At 40.8% G+C, this 18,136-nt stretch overlaps 1 protein-coding gene and 1 long non-coding RNA gene across 6 annotated transcripts in view; one reads left to right on the plus strand and one right to left on the minus strand.

Annotated features, from left to right (window-relative positions):
• ehbp1 (EH domain binding protein 1) overlaps positions 1–13,506 on the minus strand; it is a 153,731-nt gene extending 140,225 nt beyond the window's left edge. For 2 of the 5 annotated variants that reach the window (XM_046070421.1, XM_046070418.1), the window contains exons 1-2: positions 13,101–13,505; positions 12,048–12,501 (exon numbers count right to left, since the gene is read on the minus strand). In XM_046070421.1, the coding sequence (XP_045926377.1) occupies positions 12,048–12,151 (104 nt within the window). In that variant the 5' untranslated portion in view covers positions 12,152–12,501; positions 13,101–13,505. Of the gene's footprint in view, positions 1–10,222; positions 10,283–12,047; positions 12,502–13,100 lie in introns of those variants that run through there. The other 3 variants (XM_046070419.1, XM_046070422.1, XM_046070423.1) reach the window with 3 other exon arrangements.
• LOC123983952 lies at positions 13,113–17,739 on the plus strand. Its single transcript, XR_006828335.1, has 3 exons — positions 13,113–13,355; positions 13,807–13,884; positions 17,370–17,739. It is a non-coding gene; the product is annotated as an uncharacterized LOC123983952 (long non-coding RNA).
• The last annotated feature ends 397 nt before the right edge of the window (positions 17,740–18,136 follow it).

Raw genomic sequence — 18,136 nt, forward strand, 5'->3', positions numbered from 1 at the left:
AAAAAAAAAAAGTTGTCTCACTACAGTACAAGGTCCCATGGGGCGGAAGCGGAAGCGAGCGACTTAGGATCTCTATATGGTGTAATTATTTATAGTTATTTTATATAGATTTTAGGTGGTTTGCTTAATCCATACACAAACAGAAATGTAAAAACTGTTTGTGGGTTTATGGGGAGTTTTCAGTTCAATTTTAAATTTTGAGTACTTTTTGTTATCTACATCCTCAAACATTTTATTAACATGTTTATCTGTGGGGAGTAATTTAGCGTTTCTCATTTTGGGGAACTACACTCCAAGTCAGTCACACTCCTGTGAAATCAAACTGTCCACTTAGGAAGCAACACTGATTGACAATCAATTTCACATGCTGTTGTGCAAATGGAATAGACAACAGGTGGAAATTATAGGCAATTAGCAAGACACCCCCAATAAAGGAGTGGTTCTGCAGGTGGTGACCACAGACCACTTCTCAGTTCCTATGCTTCCTGGCTGATGTTTTGGTCGCTACCTCCGCCTTTGTGCAAGGAGGAGGAGGAGGAGCACTGCCAGAGCCCTGCAAAATGACCTCCAGCAGGTCATAAATGTGCATGTGTCTGCTCAAACGGTCAGAAACAGACTCCATGAAGGTGGTATGAGGGCCCGACGTCCACAGGTGGGGGTTGTGCTTACAGCCCAACACCGTGCAGGACGTTTGGCATTTGCCAGAGAACACCAAGATTGGCAAATTCGCCACTGGCGCCCTGTGCTCTTCACAGATGAAAGGTGTGACACACTGAGCACATGTGACAGACGTGACAGAGTCTGGAGACGCCGTGGAGAACGTTCTGCTGCCTGCAACATCCTCCAGAATGACCGGTTTGGCGGTGGGTCAGTAATGGTGTGGGGTGGTATTTCTTTGAGGGGCTGCACAGCCCTCCATGTGCTCGCCATAGGTAGCCTGACTGCCATTAGGTACCGAGATGAGATCCTCAGACCCCTTGTGAGACCATATGTTGGTGCGGTTGGCCCTGGGTTCCTCCTAATGCAAGACAATGCTAGACCTCATGTGGCTGGAGTGTGTCAGCAGTTCCTGCAAGAGGAAGGCATTGATGCTATGGACCGGCCCGCCCGTTCCCCAGACCTGAATCCAATTGAGCACATCTGGGACATCATGTCTCGCTCCATCCACCAACGCCACGTTGCACCACAGACTGTCCAGGAGTTGGCGGATGCTTTAGTCCAGGTCTGGGAGGAGATCCCTCAGGAGACCATCCGCCACCTCATCAGGAGCATGCCCAGGCGTTGTAGGGAGGTCATACAGGCACGTGGAGACCACACACACAACTGAGCCTCATATTGACTTGTTTTAAGGACATTACATGAAAGTTGGATCGGCCTGTAGTGTGGTTTTCCACTTTCATTTTGAGTGCGACTCCAAATCCAGACCTCCATGGGTTAATAAATTTGATTTCCATTGATAATTTGTGTGATTTTGTTGTCAGCACAGGAGTATTTAATGAGATTATTTCATTCATTCAGATCTAGGATGTGTTATTTTAGTGTTCCCTTTATTTTTTTGAGCAGTGTACAATTTCCAGGTTAAACTAAAATATTAAGAAAAACAAACCTTTAAAAAAACATTAAATAATTAGGTTAAATGTTCTGTAAACTTTTTATTTTCATTCAGGTGCTACTAACATTTCAGACCAGCTGAGTCTTCACTATGATGAAGGTTGTTGTGGGAAGCAAGTCTCTCCCGGTTTGTGTGTGAGAGAAGTACCAGCTTGCTGCCGCAGTCAAAGACAAGTGTGTGCTGTAAGGGTTAGTTAATCTACTTGAGTCAGCCATAATCTGGTGATTTAAGCATAATAGCTACTGAAAGTATTGCGTTCGCTGACACAGAAGAGAAATAAAAAGTCCCTGTTCGTGTTACTACAGCGTCCTTCTGCATTCTTTACAGCAGAGTTGTGTGCAGGAGAAACTATACTTAGACTGAATAAAATGTTTTGTAAAAATTGGTTTTGGAAGTTGTGAACTGATTCAGAATCTGAGAAGATAAAAATAGTGATTCTTACATGAACAGATTCCCCCATACCCCTATGATTAACACATTTTATAAATGCCATTGCCCAGCTGGATGCTTTTTGAAGAAGCTGTATTTCACATTCAGTAAGCAGCCTGGTTTGTTTCAAGTCAGCTGCATGTTCATTTTGAGAAATATTACTTAAAAGGATAATTGCATGGAGACACTCTACTTAACTGCAGGAATAAAACAACTGGGGGTCAAGTGTAGGCAATTATGGATCTGTCATGGCTGATGAGAGAGACTCAGTAAGAGCAATTTACAAATAATAAAGCACGTAGGTTGGATGGATGACACTGAAGATCAGAAGCTCCACATGCCCTGAGGGATGGAGATCAGGTAAGAGTTATTTAAATCTTACCCACCGAGCACAGAAGAGAGAACTGTCAAAAAAGAAGGACTCCAAATGGTGATGACTGACAGTCAGGAGAAGAAAATTAGATGTTTTAGTGCTGACATGAGTGGCCTATGGGTGAAGGGTAACTCTTTCCACAGAAACATTTTTGAAGCCGCTGGAAAATGAAATTGGGAAAGAGGTCTGTGTTGACCGAATTCTGGAATGATATCCAATAAAAATAAAGAGCATGACCCCACAACTTATGAAGTCCATGTGTTAGATGCTACAAGAGCATAGCACACATTGGGAATGTTATGCATCTTTTGGTCTTGTTGCTTTACTTTACTGGCTCATCTCCAATGTGCTTTCATTCCTCCCTTATCACTGGATTTCTGCAGTTGCGGAGGGGTCCACATTAACTGTTTGCCGAAAAAGCCTCATATGGCAAGCTCAAAGCAAATGCATTTGTTATGCAATGGTGAACACTCATCAACATCAGGTATGGAGCAAGACAATGATGAAGGAGTCTACGAGCTTGCTCAAAACATCCCCGAATGAATTAATGTAAAAGTAGAAGCAATAAAGGAAAAGAGAGGTTTAGAAAGGAATCTGTTACAGGAGAGCAAAATGAGTACAAAAAGTAGTCAACATACTTCCACATAACAAGATGGCACAAATGAAGCCTCAGGGAGAGATCAGGAATCACTTAGATCATGTGTTTGGGAGTATCTCCACAACAAAGAAGGAATGATAAACAGCTGCCTTTCAGCAGGGTAAATGAGATAATAAAAATCTACCATCCCTATACCGGCTTGCTAATGGCGCTACGGACAGACTGACGCAGTCGGAATCACAACCATCATGTGCCAAAGAGCACCAACGGCACGGAAAGAAGGAGCCCTGGTGACGACAGCAACATCCATTTCTTAAGGCAATCATACATGAGCAGTCATGCGACTGCGGCTTCAGCAGTGATATAACTTAATTATCACAGTTATTTTGCCTGATGTCACAAACAAACTGAATGGAAAAAACAGGAGAGGTGCTTTGAAGTTTTCAGTACTGGTCACGGTTGCTGGCTTTCTTCATTATGTTTTCATTTCTTTTCCTTCGTTTTATCACTGAGACAGCAGCATCTAACCTTAAGTCTGCATCTTGTGACTGGGAGCATCTACAGAAGGAATTGTGATGTGACCATTAGCCTACAGTAACTGGGGTATAGATTGGTCTGCAGAAAGATTATACTACTGTTCTACCGAAGAGGGTTTAATAAATTACCACCACAACTACAAATTCCAAAGGCACAATAAAGCAAGGGAAATTATTATTATTATAATATAGGACAGTGGTTCTCTATATGACGTCAAGGACCCCTAAACTGACAAAGGCTATGTTCAGACTGCAAGCCAAAGTGACCCAAACCCAATTTCTCTGCTCGTATGTGACTCAGATGTGATCTTTTTATGTCTGTGTGAAGTGGCCAAGTCACATGGAATCTGATCTTTTCTAGTTCGGATTTGTTTTCTATCATTAACTTAGCTTTCCTTATTAGCTAGGCTCCTTACATGCTTGCTGATAACTAAGCTGGGTCTCCGACATTGACAGCGTTGTGTCGGACAGATTCGTGCAGCTATGTTCATCAGGGCGAAAGAGAGCAACGGGTGAGCGAGAGAGCGAAAGGGACGAGCAAGAGGATGTGCTGCAGGAGTGTGCTACAGCGCTTTGAAATCAAGCTAAATAGGCCTAGTAAAAAAAAAAATAAATCCAAAATCAGTATTTGGCAGTCAGCGTTGATATTGTGGCGGGGCGCCACAAATACATGAACGTAGGGGAAACACTGTCTGTGGCTCTGTTTACTTCTGTACCACAGCATGCTATGTGTGACGTCGTGTTAGTCTTTTGCGCATGCAGTTCACACTTGAGTCTGATATGGGGCACATTTAAACAACAATGTGAACGGTCAATCAAAAAAAAAAAAAAAAAAAAAAAAAAACAGATCTGGGGAAAAATAATAGGAATAGAGCATTAAGGCCTGCAGTCTGAACGTAGCCAAAAATTAGACCACGGACCACCATTTGATAATATTTTGTTCCAGGGTCAACCATCTTTTGCTTTTACATGTTTTATTACAAAAAGGTTAATAAAACCCATGACCAAAATAGTCAAATGCTATCATTATGTGTGGAATTGTAGAGAAAATAAATTATTTCCTTTTTTGCTGGGGACCCCCTCAAGGACCCCTGGCTCCACTTTGAGAACCACTGATATAAGAGTAGAGAAGAAAACATTTATACTAATGGAGAAGGAAACAACATTTTTACCCAATAGCTGCAGGAGGTTGACCATCCTACATGCTACATGCAGGGTTTCCATAATGTAACTCCAGTACGCTCATGGAGTTTTTCTTTCCACCCGGACACACGTACAGTACGCATTTATCAGCCTGTAGATGCTGCAGCACCGCTCTGCAGGCTGATAAATGATGAGCAGTCTCCAAGGCCATGTGTTTCTATGCCTGACAGCAGCAGAGACAGACACACCAGCAGAGTTTTCATCATATTTAACACCCCATTGACTGCTTCCCAACCCTGCAATGTTTCTTGGTGTGTGTCTGTATGTGGGAGGAGGGTGTGTAAATGCCTGTTTGTGTCCATAATTGCAGCACAGAACAACTACACTTGGGTGGATTCCACTGCAAAGCTGTTAAAGTGACATTATAAAGAAAGCAAGAACTGAGGGGAGGCAGCGAGGAAAGAGATCAAGCAACAAAAGAAAAGAGGGAGAAGGAGAAGAGATAAAGGGGGTACAGAGAAAGACAGAAGAAAATGGGAGGAGGAGCATTAATGACAGTGCAAGAGCTGCCCCAGATGCAGTAGTGGGTTTGGTGCAAGAAAACAATTACAAAATCACAGGAGGAGGAGATGAAGAGCTGCAAGCTGTACTGAGAGGACAAAACAATCGGCAGAGTCAAATCAACAGCAAATGCTATTATTAAAGAAGCGATAACCAAGCACACAAATTAGAACAACTCAAGTATCAACTATGAAAACATTTGTTTGTATTCGCTGCAGTGTTGGCATTTTACTGGCACCAGTGTCCAAAAACATTCAAACAAAGACAACATGAGAAAGCATATTAAGACAAATCGGTGACCAACGAATAAAATCTGACTATTCTGAAACACTTCGAGAAACCAAAAAAGAAAATAATTAAATTATTAAACCCATTTTATCAAAAACTTATAAGACAATAACTCAAAACTGTGTGGTTTCATCCAGAATTTCTGCAGAAACGACAGCACTACACCATCACCTCGCAGTGAAAGCATCTCCGGTTTCAAAGTTATACTCAGGAATGTGTCACAGCCTTCGAATTTGAATAGAAGAGCCACGTCAGACAAGTTGGCAGGAAGATCCTCTGGCAGAGACATGATGAACGCTTGCCATAATGCACACATGTTCTACAGAAGATTGCATGTCACAGCGTGACACACGCTGGTCACTTTCACTGAAGATAATGATACGCATGGACTGTGGTTTACAGCATTGACATTAATTTACACACTTTTGACATTTAGCAAAAGCAGTGATAATAAAATGAGTGAGTAAGAATAAAATCCAGGTTTTGCCCAAGGACACCATGATGGGATCATACAGGTTAATGCACAACTACCGGTAGTTGTGGGAACATTACCCTTGAAGGGTTTACCTTTCAAGGTAAAGCAGTTTGCTGATTTGTTGCAGTCCACACTGTGCCTGGTGCCCTTTATTGCAAGTGAATGAACAAACAATGCAAACATAATAAGTTTATTACAACTGCACAGCTCTGAAATCACCTCAGTTTCAGTAGCTAGACATTTATATTTGGGGCTATAGCTAGCAAATCCATTTCCAGTATAAGCGAAAAAATAAAAGCATGGTTAATTTGGATGAATGAACAACTTTGGCTGATAATGTACAACCCATCTATCAAGCGTTGCAGTGGTGCTATGACAAGTCACAGGATAAATGCTGAAAAATAAATCAATTCTTACGCCGCAGGCATCCCCAGCAGGACCACCAATCACCTCGAAGGAGATGTTTAAATCGGCTTGAGTCTGGCGAGAGTTTCTAAAGCCCTATGAAATGACTGATGTGTGTGTGCGTGCGTGCATGTATGGCTTCAGGGTCTCTCCACTGTCCTTGATTGATATTAAGACTTCTTCCTCAGAACTCTTGAACCTTCCCTGTATTGTCATGTGGCAGTGAGGAAAGCATTCTTGATTAGCCAAGGTTGTATGTAGGCAGATAGATTTACCACATGTAATCAATCGCGTCTGTGTCGTTTCCAGTGTATAACTCCCATAGCCACGTGTGTCAACACGTTTGTCAGCGGCAACAACACTCTTGGCTTTTGATGTTGATTTCAAACTATATATAACAGGAAAAGTTGGCAAAAAAACCCATTCTTGCTCAAAAGCACCAGCCTTGGGAAATACTAACAGAGTGAGTGAGTGTTACATTCATGCTTTAGGTCATATTGAGTTGCATCCTCTTGACAGTAGGGACAGAAAAATGGGCCTCACTTACTGCAGTGTATCTGAGGGTTTCAAACAACACCTCTCTTGTCTGCTCAAGCTTATATATTATAGCAAAGCATTGCACAATCATTACCTAACACAGTAATGTACAAGTGCTTCAAAATTATTTGAGAAAGTATTTTAGAAACTAATAAAAACAGCACAGACAAGATAAAGTTCTAACAGAATACAATACTTTCTGATGACAACTTTTTGCACAGGGTATATGATCGGACAACCTGCAAGGTTTGACACCACTTACTGGTGAAATGTTGCTCCTCACTTAACCAAAAAAAAAAAAAAAAAAAAAAGGTCTATTGTCCCAAAACAACATTTATGACCAAAATGGCATATAGGACCACTGGAAAGTACCAGTCCAGCGGCAGGTGTATAAGACCTTAAATACGTTACAGAAGTCACATGACATTAAACCCGTGGTTATTGTTATGAAACAGTCGTAGTTTGGTTAGGTTTAGGCAACAAAACTACTGGGTTAGGTTTAAAAAAAAAAAAAGTTTGGGTTAAATTAAGTACATTTATGTAAGTCACATGACATAAGTAATGTAAATCAGCTATGTAACTTTATTCAACTCAAAACTTTGTCAACAATGACTTTCTTTCACATGGTACTCGAAACTCGGGCTCCTAAGAGATGGTTCTGTGTTTGACCCACCCACTCCATTAACTCCTTACGCGGACATTGTCTTCCTTTGCTACCGGCATACAGCCACTAAAGTATAAACTAAGTAAATATGGGTCGTAATAATCTGCTGTATAATCGACCCAAACAGATTGCTTTTCTGGTGAGAATGGGCTTTTTAAGGGCTTATTGAAACCCTCTGCCTGAAAATCAGAATTGGATGCTTGATATAACCTAGTACATGACATAGCTTCCAGACAACAATGTACATGAAAATGTATAAAAGTAAATGTGTTAAACATGCAAAAAGTCCAGATATGGTCCTTGGACAGCGTTATAAAAGATGCAAGAGAGAATGAGAGGAACAATGAATTGTCCATGTCCTTGGTAGCAGCAGCAGGAGTGAGATATTAAACAACTGAAGCAGGTGGACTTTGCACTGCTCAATCACACCACTATGTATGTATAATATTTGCTTAAGCCTTTATAAATAAAATGACATGTTTCCATGAACCTGGTCAGCCATTATGAGTGGGAAAAAAATAATGCTGTTTTTTAGGCTAGTCTATGTTGTCTTGTTTCGAAATATCCTAAATAAATATTCAATTTTACAACTTGTACCTGTGACTATTCCATACTATGACTCAATACTTTGTTATAACATGTCCTTTAAGTCATTTGTTGTAGTCTGACACTGAACTTTCCTCTCGTTAGTTGATTGTTAAATGTTTGGTTAGATAATGATAGCTTTCCCAATGACAATTATAGAGCCAGTCAGCCAGTCACCTTCACAGCAAGCCAGGTAAATGTAAATGCTCTGTATTTGTATAGCGCCTTTCTAGTCTTTTCGACCATTCAAAGCGCTTTTACACTACATCTGCATTCACCATTCACACCATTCCAGGGGCAATTCGGGGTGTCAAAGACACGCAACCAGGGGGAGCCAGGGATTGAAGCGCCGACCTTCCGATTAACGGCCAACCCGCTCTACCTCCTGAGCCACAGCCGCCCAGGTGGCATAAGCACAGCAGTCATCCAGTGATGAACTCACTAAGCTACTCAAACACTGAGGTAGCTAGACAGTGATGTTCTAACAAGATTAACAGAATTACAGATTAGCAAATATCAGAGAAACACGTTATGTAAGTGTAAGCACCAAAATGAGGCACAAACATCAGAAAGTAACATTTAATTATATATAGACGTACGAGATGTGTGTGTGTGTAAGAGAATCAATATGATAAACACTAACATTATATCTGTCAGTTTATCCACTTCTACAGAGGTCAAACTAATAGTTTAAAGCTTGCTTCTTATCATGTGCCAAGGAGGTTTGATATCCAGCCCTGACCAGAGTGATCATAATTACCTGCTACAGATGAAAGGCAACAGAAAATACTGTTCATTTTTCATCAAAGATGTTAAATATCAAGTTTCAAAGGGGGCAGTGCTGCAACACCGTGCGAGTGGTGCTTCATTTCACTAGCACACAAACACTGAACTCATTAATCATTTAATGGTTGGTCTGAATTGATTCTGGAGTCTGAAATGGGCGTGTGAGTGGAATACCAACTCCCGTCTGCTCCACAGAGGAGTCGACTTCAGCAACTGGGTCAACAGATAAAGACCAAAAATCACTTTACGAAGTATAACAGGAAACTCCGACAATCCTTTCCTTCAATCTCAAGGAGGAAAATAATACTGTTGAGCAAACTGTCCAAAGATCTTTAGCTTGTAGAATATGAAAATGTAGAGGCGGAAAAATAAGCTGAAACTTCTCTGAAGTGGTGAAAATCTGCTAATAGTCAGAAAACAGCCTCTCACAGACTGACACAAGTCAATGAGCTCATTTAGCTGAACAGCCACCTAGTGCAAAGGCTACTGGCAATATAAAAAGAAAAATACAAGCAAGAGTAGGCAACATGTGCTCAATGACGGACCAACAGTACCCAATGGCTGACTGATGGGGTGTCAGGACTCTTACATTTCATCTTCCATCCGCAGGTGATATTCCCAGATGCTCCTATTATGTGACGTTTGTACAACATATTGTGCATTATGTGGGGGTTGCACAAAGAACCATATCTATTATTATGTCATCTGGCAGATCAATGCTCTGTTTTGTGTTGGTGTTCACCTTTGACAACTCAATGCAATTAAAAGGGTCCTTTATAGAGTGAGGCTTTGTCCAGAGAAAGACAGAGGGGTCACATTTACTGAGACCATCACTGAGGATTCAAGCATCAATTTTATTCTGGCTGGATGAGAATGCTTACACGAGTTCATCCCACATAGACGTGATACGGTTGGCAAGTGAATGATAATGCTGTGTTCACACAAATATAGGTGATACAAAGCAGTAGGCAGTCTGGCCTCTCATAAATCTGTAGCTAGGTAGGTATGTTGCATTCGGCCCCTAATAAACAAACGCTACTTCGACAGTTGTGTTCTCTCGTAGCCAAACTTCTTGAACTTCAGCTATTTCTGTCACTTTTCATGTGAACAACCAAGTCCAACACTGAACGTCCTTCAGGAGAGACTCTGAAAATGTGCAACTTTTCCCACGTATTTAAACAATATCACATAAGAATCACACACAGCAGAACAGAACCTTTAACTTCTCACCTATCGATTATTTGAAGTCTCCAATAGTATCTTGACTTTAGAGATTATTCTACTGAGCCTTTGAGTGTCAGCCAAGTGTGCAAAATGCTTTTACATTTAAAAAAAAATGTACATTCAAAGCGCCCACATCTTTATGTATGGTCACACATACATCAGAACACTAAAACAAAATAAGTGATCTTCCTGTTATTGATTCCGGAAATGAAAGGGCTGTGGGTTTTGAAAAATCACTTCTGAAGGCTTCAGGAATTGAGATCCATTTGAGCTCTGGGGACTGTTTCCAGTCAGTGTAGATGGAAAGTTTCCACTGCAACAATAACATACCGTACTGATGAAGTCCACTGAAGGCAGAAACCGTGCGCCAACGCTTTCTCGCACACTTTGAGCCAGGCATGCACACGTACACACAAACATTCACTCAAAGACAAGCAGAGACCCTGAAACAACTCTATCAGACACACATAGAACGTAAAGGCAGATGCAAGAGGAGTCACACACAGGCTAGTAGCTCACAAATGACAACATGAAATGGTCATGATCTAACTCCAACATGATGACAGACTTTGTACATGAAGTAGTCTACAGCCAAGTAGTATTTGAAAAAAAATCAGAGTACTTTGTAAACCATTTCATGCCTTTATAACTGTTATCACAACATCAACTATTGATAAGAACTAAATAATGTAACAACAAATGGCTATGTATACATATTTCTTCTATTGAATAACAAAAGATTTGTGCCCAGATTGCAAAACAAAGCGTACTACTGACTGTGTGCTGAGCCCACCCACCCTTTGCTCTGGGAAGAGATGTACATTTTTCTCATTCCATTCTCCAACACGTTAGCATCTGTCCCAGGTCTAAGCTCTGTGAGGCTGGGGTAGTCACGCCTATGGCACATGAGAACCCATGTCTGCAGGCAATATCTTTGCTTTACAAGCCCCCGCTTTTCACTCTTTACAGGGCACATACCTGCAGGCTCAAGTGTAGTAGCAGTATATCCACCTTTCTTTCCACTTTATCTTCACCTCTGAACCCACCCCCCCCATAGCTTCTCCACCTCCTTGAAGTGTATATCATTTATTCTTTACTGCAGGAAAAGCTACACTAAAGCAATAATATATATATTTAAAATCTAACAACAGGTACGTTATCATTGTTATTATATGTCAGTGTTTGGACATTTGCCGTCATTATTTCTAACATAGCAGTCACATCTTATTGGAAGTGGAAGGAATGGGATGACATTAAAGTCTGGGCTATTGTTAAAAAAAAAACTGTGGCAAGCAGGAGAAAGACTAAGAAAATTGTGCTGACAAGAGTGACTTAACAGTCAGCAGGTTATATTTTCAATATACTGTGAATGATTATGCAACTAAGCATTATATAGTTTCAAAATTCTCTGATAGTTTTCATCTTCAAGTTAGGTCAGAGGTCCAATCAAATTCCCAACAGCATCCCTACAGCTGGTAGGTGTTTAATGGTTTGCTCAAGGACATTTCAGGAGAGCGTGGGCTGCCGGGACCCAGCCCTTCAGGTTGAAGGGAAATCTTTCTGCCCCCCACCCTCTTTACTCAAGACCTAAACCAAACAAATTCAACATTGGCGCACAAGGGGGAAAAAAATAGCAATTTCACAAGGCAGCCGACCCCTCCCAGCATGCAGACATGCCTGCACACCAAGGAGACTGAGTGTGTTTGTGTGTCTGTGTGTGAATTATGGCCACCAGGAACGAGCTCTGCATTCCAGCACAGACAGAGACACACAATTTAAATGGGGCTTAAATGACAGCACTGTGGTCAGCTGTTATTCCCAAAAAACTCACCATTTCTTAGTGCATTCCACCATCAGTTCCTGATAGGAAGCCACGAACTGAAATTTGGACGCATGCTTCCCCACACGCTGCAGTCTCTTCCAAACCGAGGCCATGTTTCTTCGGAACGGGTAGTTTCTGTGTACCTATCCCGCCCTGGACCTCCTTCTTTGGGCTTCCCTCGCACGAATTCACGCAAATGTTTATAGGTATCGGAGCATATCCAGCCCGCTTAGATACATAGTTAATATTTTACCGGAATCACATTGGAAGACAAAAAAGTCGTGGCTGCTAGTCTTTAAAAACCGCTTGTTAAATCCAAATGTAAGGAACCTCTGCAGCAGTGGTGGAGGTCTGATCTGAAGGCGCGCATGATGTTGTGAAAAAAATTACTCCATAATTTCGAAAGGCATGATGAGTAACGTTAATCCGCTGTGAATAAACACATTTCCATCTGGTGATTTTCCTGCAAAACAAAGAAAAAAGGACACAGTCAGTAGAGCAAACCGGCATTCCGGAGTAGCCTCGTTGATTTCTAATGTTAAACGCCAAGTAACGTTAACTCCACTAAACATTAAAGGTCCCAGATACAGGGATGCGTTGTCCTCACCATCAGCTGTAGCAATGTGAAAACAATCGGGTTTATGTAAATCGCCAACACAACACTTTGTAAATGTGTAAGAATGTGTTGAGGACTCCAGGACCAGCACTTCTGCTGCCAGCACGGCGTTGCGGGGGGGCTATGTACTGGTGTGGCAAGCTAACTTGGGATGGTTGACAATTAATAAAATGTGAATTTATATGTATTGAAACAGCGGCAGAGAAGCAGTGACATTACATTAAAACAAATTGCGTTAACCTTCCAGGCTTCAACAACTGCGCCCAGAGACACCACCCGAAACTAAGACTTGCATAAACATTTTGTAAACATGGAACATTTGATGGAAAGACTCTAAATCCAGGGAATAGTCTGAGCCGTTGCGCTCCGCTAACCGGTAAGATTCAGCTGCTAGGCTATCGACTTAACATGTGAAACTAGGTTAACTGTGCCTGTATGACACTCACCTTACTGTAATATCCAACGCATTATCCGTTTAGCGGCCTTGTCAGCAATCTTAAGAGATGGCGAACTGTCTACAACAAACTAGCAGCCGAGTGAGCGTAGCCCGCTTGCGAGCTAATTATCGCCGTCTTTGCAGCAACGACCAGGCATTTACAGCAGCTAGCTACCCTGCTAACGAGGAGCGACCGCGGCTAGCCATCACAACACGGCACGAGCGGAAACCGTTGCTTTTGCCTCTTGACACATTTGCTCCACAGGTAAGCGCAAACTCCGGGACTCAGGAGTCACTTAGAAACGACATTTAAATCCAGCTTGTCCTCAAAGTAAGTTAAATAAAAGTATTCCCAACCCCAGGCAGGTATTCCCACTACAAAGTAATCTCAATTGTTACTGATAGTTTGACCGCTCTGCTCCTCTGGAGTGCGTAAAGTTAGCCGACATGTAAAAAAGATTCCCGATCGGGTTTTTTTTATTTTATTTTATTAAATCCTTTCCGAATAGCGGCACTAAATTAGCTAATAAATATGTAAACACGTGTAATATTTTACCATTAATTTATTGTAGCTCTAATTACACGTATTTATTTTATTCTTATTATTTATTCTGATTCGAAACGTGTTCATCTGTCCTTTCTGTAATGCGACGATTGGTTTTATTTTGAAGGGTAATCGTTGCACTTCCTGATTTAATCTGGCTTTCTTGACGCAGCTTCGCCTCTTCATCATTTCGCCTGATGCCGCCTGGATGACTGAAGGCTGAAAAAACGCCCCCGGGCATCAGCCATTGGTGGGATTCTTGTACTGATTTCTGGGTGGTTGTTGTTGTTATCACACTGGTCAAATCCACAATCACCAGAGACATTTAATCCTTGGATTTGAGTGTAGATCAAATAGCCTATACTTCCTGGTATTACTTGGATTGATTGCTGCTGTTACAAAGACTCCACATTCACCAGCCAACTGTACAGGGTCTATTGATTGAAACATCTATATCTAGCACACATACCGTAAAACTTCAATATATAACCCAGGCTTTTATTTGCTTCAGTCGCTGAAGTCCCCGTGCCTATATAAGGGACAGGTCTTTTATTCCTTTCACACAAAACTCTTGCTCAGCGAAGATGGGAAACAGGCTATTAAGAACCATTCTGAATACAGTATTACTTGTATAAAAGTTAGGCTTTATTCATCTATCTTGTTTACCATATCTTTAAGTCTGAAATGTTTCCGTAAAACTAACTGAATGAATGACCTGGGGAGAATCTAACAGATTGTCTTATGTGTTGCAAGTATAGTTCTCGCTCTAACTGAGATCCGACACTTTCATGGCTGAGCTCCATTCACTGTAATGCAAAAACAGTAGTTTTCTAGCTTTTTTTGGCTGTATTTTTCTGAGATATGGTCAACAGTACAGTGCAGTACAGTATTTACTGTAAAAGCCCAGCCAAATCAGATCATCAGAGAGATCATGCAGAATATAAAATCACACAGTGCCAGTATTTCTATTCAGCACTTTTAATAGGTGTAAACATTCATATAGAGCCATATGCTTATATAATCATAAAAGCGTTTAGTTAAGGGAAGACTTAATTAATCAACAGCAGCCTAACAAGCAAACTCTTTTCAAAGATTTAGGATGAAAACAATACATATAGTTCATCCAGGACACTATAGTATCAAAGTTCATCCCGTGGGTTAGTGCTAATGAGGATGAGACTTCCATTTTCTCATCCTGTCACATTAATAAGTGAGTGTTAACCTTGCAGCCCTGCATGCCTGGGGGTCTTTTTCACATGTCCAGAGGAAATAAAACACCTACCATCCATCAGAAATCAATACCCTCTTCTACACACTCACACACACACCTTTCACACTCCCTTATTGTAACCACAGGCTTGTAAATGCATAGCAGGGGAAGAAGCAGGAAGGAGGCGAGCACTGCAGAGGGAAAGACAATATGAGGCAGATTAATTTAATCTAAAAAAGATATGGCCGTAATAACAGGAAATTGATGTCTTATCCGTTTATATGTTGCCTCGGGGTATATACTGCAAGAGAGATGGTGGATAAATGTTTTCTCTTATTTTTATATATTTATATATACTGTAAAAACCAAGTCAAATTCAAATAATCAGAATATAATTCAGTGCCAGTGTTTCTTGAGCACTTTTGATAGTTGAACCATATCTGCTCTTTTAGTAAACCCACAATTTTCAGCTCAAAATAACTGCCCCTCACTGAACAGTGAAAAATCAGCTTTGTGGTTTGGATTTTTTCTGAATTTGGGTCGGCTTAAAAATCACAGGATAGGATTTGAATTTATTTATTTATTTTTAGCTCTGATGTCAAATAAAAAATACTTAAATTAAATAACGCAACAAGAATTTCCACAGAAATTACTGGTCACCTTTAGACATTTCTTTACAAAACAGTAACATTTCTGATTATATTACTTTATTATTTATTATATATTATATATATATAATAATATTATAATATATATAAAATATTTGCAGTTTCACATAATTGGGAAAATATGCACCTCCAAATCAGGTTGCAGAATAATGTCTTGCTAAAATGTGTCATAGATAAATTACAGATTGGGGATTTTGAGAGCGAACTCTTCATGTCTGTCTTACACACAAAGCAGTATTTCAGATCAGCTTTCATTCAGATGCGTATTTGTTAACTGAGAACATTTCAGGGTTTAGAGTCAGAGCTGATTTGACAGCAGGGGGCCTGCTGATCCTGCTGCTCTGTATTGCCTGTTTAAATTATACTCTGACAGATTACAGGGAGCCCCCCTCCATACATCAAGGAATGCTTTGATGTGACAAATGACCCGGTGCTAAATGACACTATGTGCGTCTGCCCGCATGTCAGCAAAGGCCTCAATTCATACATAACACAGGGCGAGGATGGCCTGCCGAAGTGTTTCTGTGTGAAAGAAAGAGTGTATTATAAAAAGAAAGTGACAAAGTGACAAAGGTCAAGTGGAGTCCTGTAAGCGTAACCCTCCCAACTCCAAACACCTCCTTCCTTTTTTGTGCCTACATGAGAACAGAGAAGTGATAATTTGCATCCCCTGTTGCTAAATGATCATTTTTGTTTTCCATTTTTATGCTTCTTTAAAGGCTTAATTATGGGGGGAAAACAGAGAAGGCAGATACTCATAATCCCATAATCACTATAACAACTTTAATGCTACACAAGGGAATCGTTTCATGTTCAAATTAATTCTTCTCAGCCTAAAAAGCAAAGTAGGGCTGCAACAGAGAAGAGCGCCATCCCACCAACTGAGATTTGCGCTGTTTGGCCAAAATATATTACTGTCAATTCTCCATTCAGACAAAATCAAACGAGACTGTCGACAGTGAGTGAACGCTGTCCAGAGAACCCCTGGAACACAAATAATGATTACCTGATTTATTGGAGATAAAAACAGGTTATCTCTGCTGCTTGTCAGGACAAATTTTGACTCTTTATTTGTGTTTGCCTTGCAAGTTTTGTCTGGTTACACAAATTCTCTCATTACTCCCTAAAGGTCCCAATCCATGTGATGAGAGCCAATGCTCCTGCTAATAAACTTATCAACACAAAATGTTTTTTACTTCCCAAATACTACAAAGCACACTGCAGCTTTGCCTTTGAAGGCCTATTGCACAGATGGAATTTATCAGTAGTAACACAGTGGTTCTTAGTGTGGGCTTTATATCGATTGTGATATTGTCTTCAACTCACTGCGTAAGGAGAGCTGGAGTTTCACACCTTCGTGCTTGACTTTTTCTCTCTCTTTTTCCCTCTGTGGCGAGCCAACAAAAGCACATCCTCCAGGATCTAAGCCAGCTCTTCAAGCGCATAGACTCTGGCGTTTGGTGTTAGACCACTTGAAAAGACCTGTTAACAAAACAGAGTCCTTTAGATATAAGCCAAGTGAGTCTGAACCACTTCAGTGGAGCACAGATAGCCAAATCTATCTCCACTGACGTTGTGGGACGAACACAAAAAGCCATTTACTCTCAGTTCTCTTTAATCAGTGTAGCAAACCAAATAAATACTTGGAAGTCTGGTGATATCCTCTTTTTTTACTTACTATCAACAAATCCCATGAAAAGACCAAACCTGAAAAATAATTATCTGTGTGACCAAACCCTGATATATCTTATTCCTCTGTGCCATATGGCTTCATTGTTGTCCATAAACAATTACATCCACATTAGTGGTCCACACTGGGTGACATGTTCGTCATATCATATTTTCTTCCTTCCACAGATTCCTATTTGTGCTTGTCTTCCTGTGGAAATGTGAGTGCCATGCTTGCGGTGCCAGATAAGCATCTTCTGCTTTGATCCGTACCATCCTGACTCATGGCAGAGTGTTTGGTGGTATCTGTTGCTCGCTTCTCAGTTACAGGAAGCCTCTGTGTTTCAGAGTGTATGAGTGGATTTACAGATGGATAAAGGGTGTGGTAATTTCCTCTTGGTGCGCCACCAACAAAGCACCAACTGGGTTAAATATGGATTTGATTAATATGTCCAAATTTCAGTATAGAAATTTTGTCACAGCAGCTATTTCTTCAACTCCTCCATCACCTGGTTGACCTTTTATGATCTGTTGCCCATCTATATTTTTTGATATTTTTTTTAAAAAGTTGATTCCAGTAGAGAGATTGGTCAATTATTTGATTAGTCGATTGATAGAAAATCTAGAAAACTATTTTGAAAATTGCTGAAAGCTGGGGTAGACAACGATGGAGAACTGGCAAGAGACAGCTAGATTTAGAAAATATCCAACCACCCCTCCCTTCAGGCCTCCCTCCTAATCCACTTCCCCAAAACACATGTTCATGTGCAGAGAGTGAAGGGGCAGGGTGCGTAAAGGTAGGCAGGTAGGTGGGCCTCATTACAGATACCGGATTTTTGATTTATTGATTGCTGTCAGGAGAATTTCAACAAATATAACAAAATAAAGCTTCTGAAATAAATTGTGTATCCTAGCTTTAATGGTTTAAGAACATTTCCAGCAAAAATTCCAAATAT

The sequence above is a fragment of the Micropterus dolomieu genome, linkage group LG15, assembly GCF_021292245.1.
Source record: "Micropterus dolomieu isolate WLL.071019.BEF.003 ecotype Adirondacks linkage group LG15, ASM2129224v1, whole genome shotgun sequence".
Taxonomy (NCBI): domain Eukaryota; kingdom Metazoa; phylum Chordata; class Actinopteri; order Centrarchiformes; family Centrarchidae; genus Micropterus; species Micropterus dolomieu.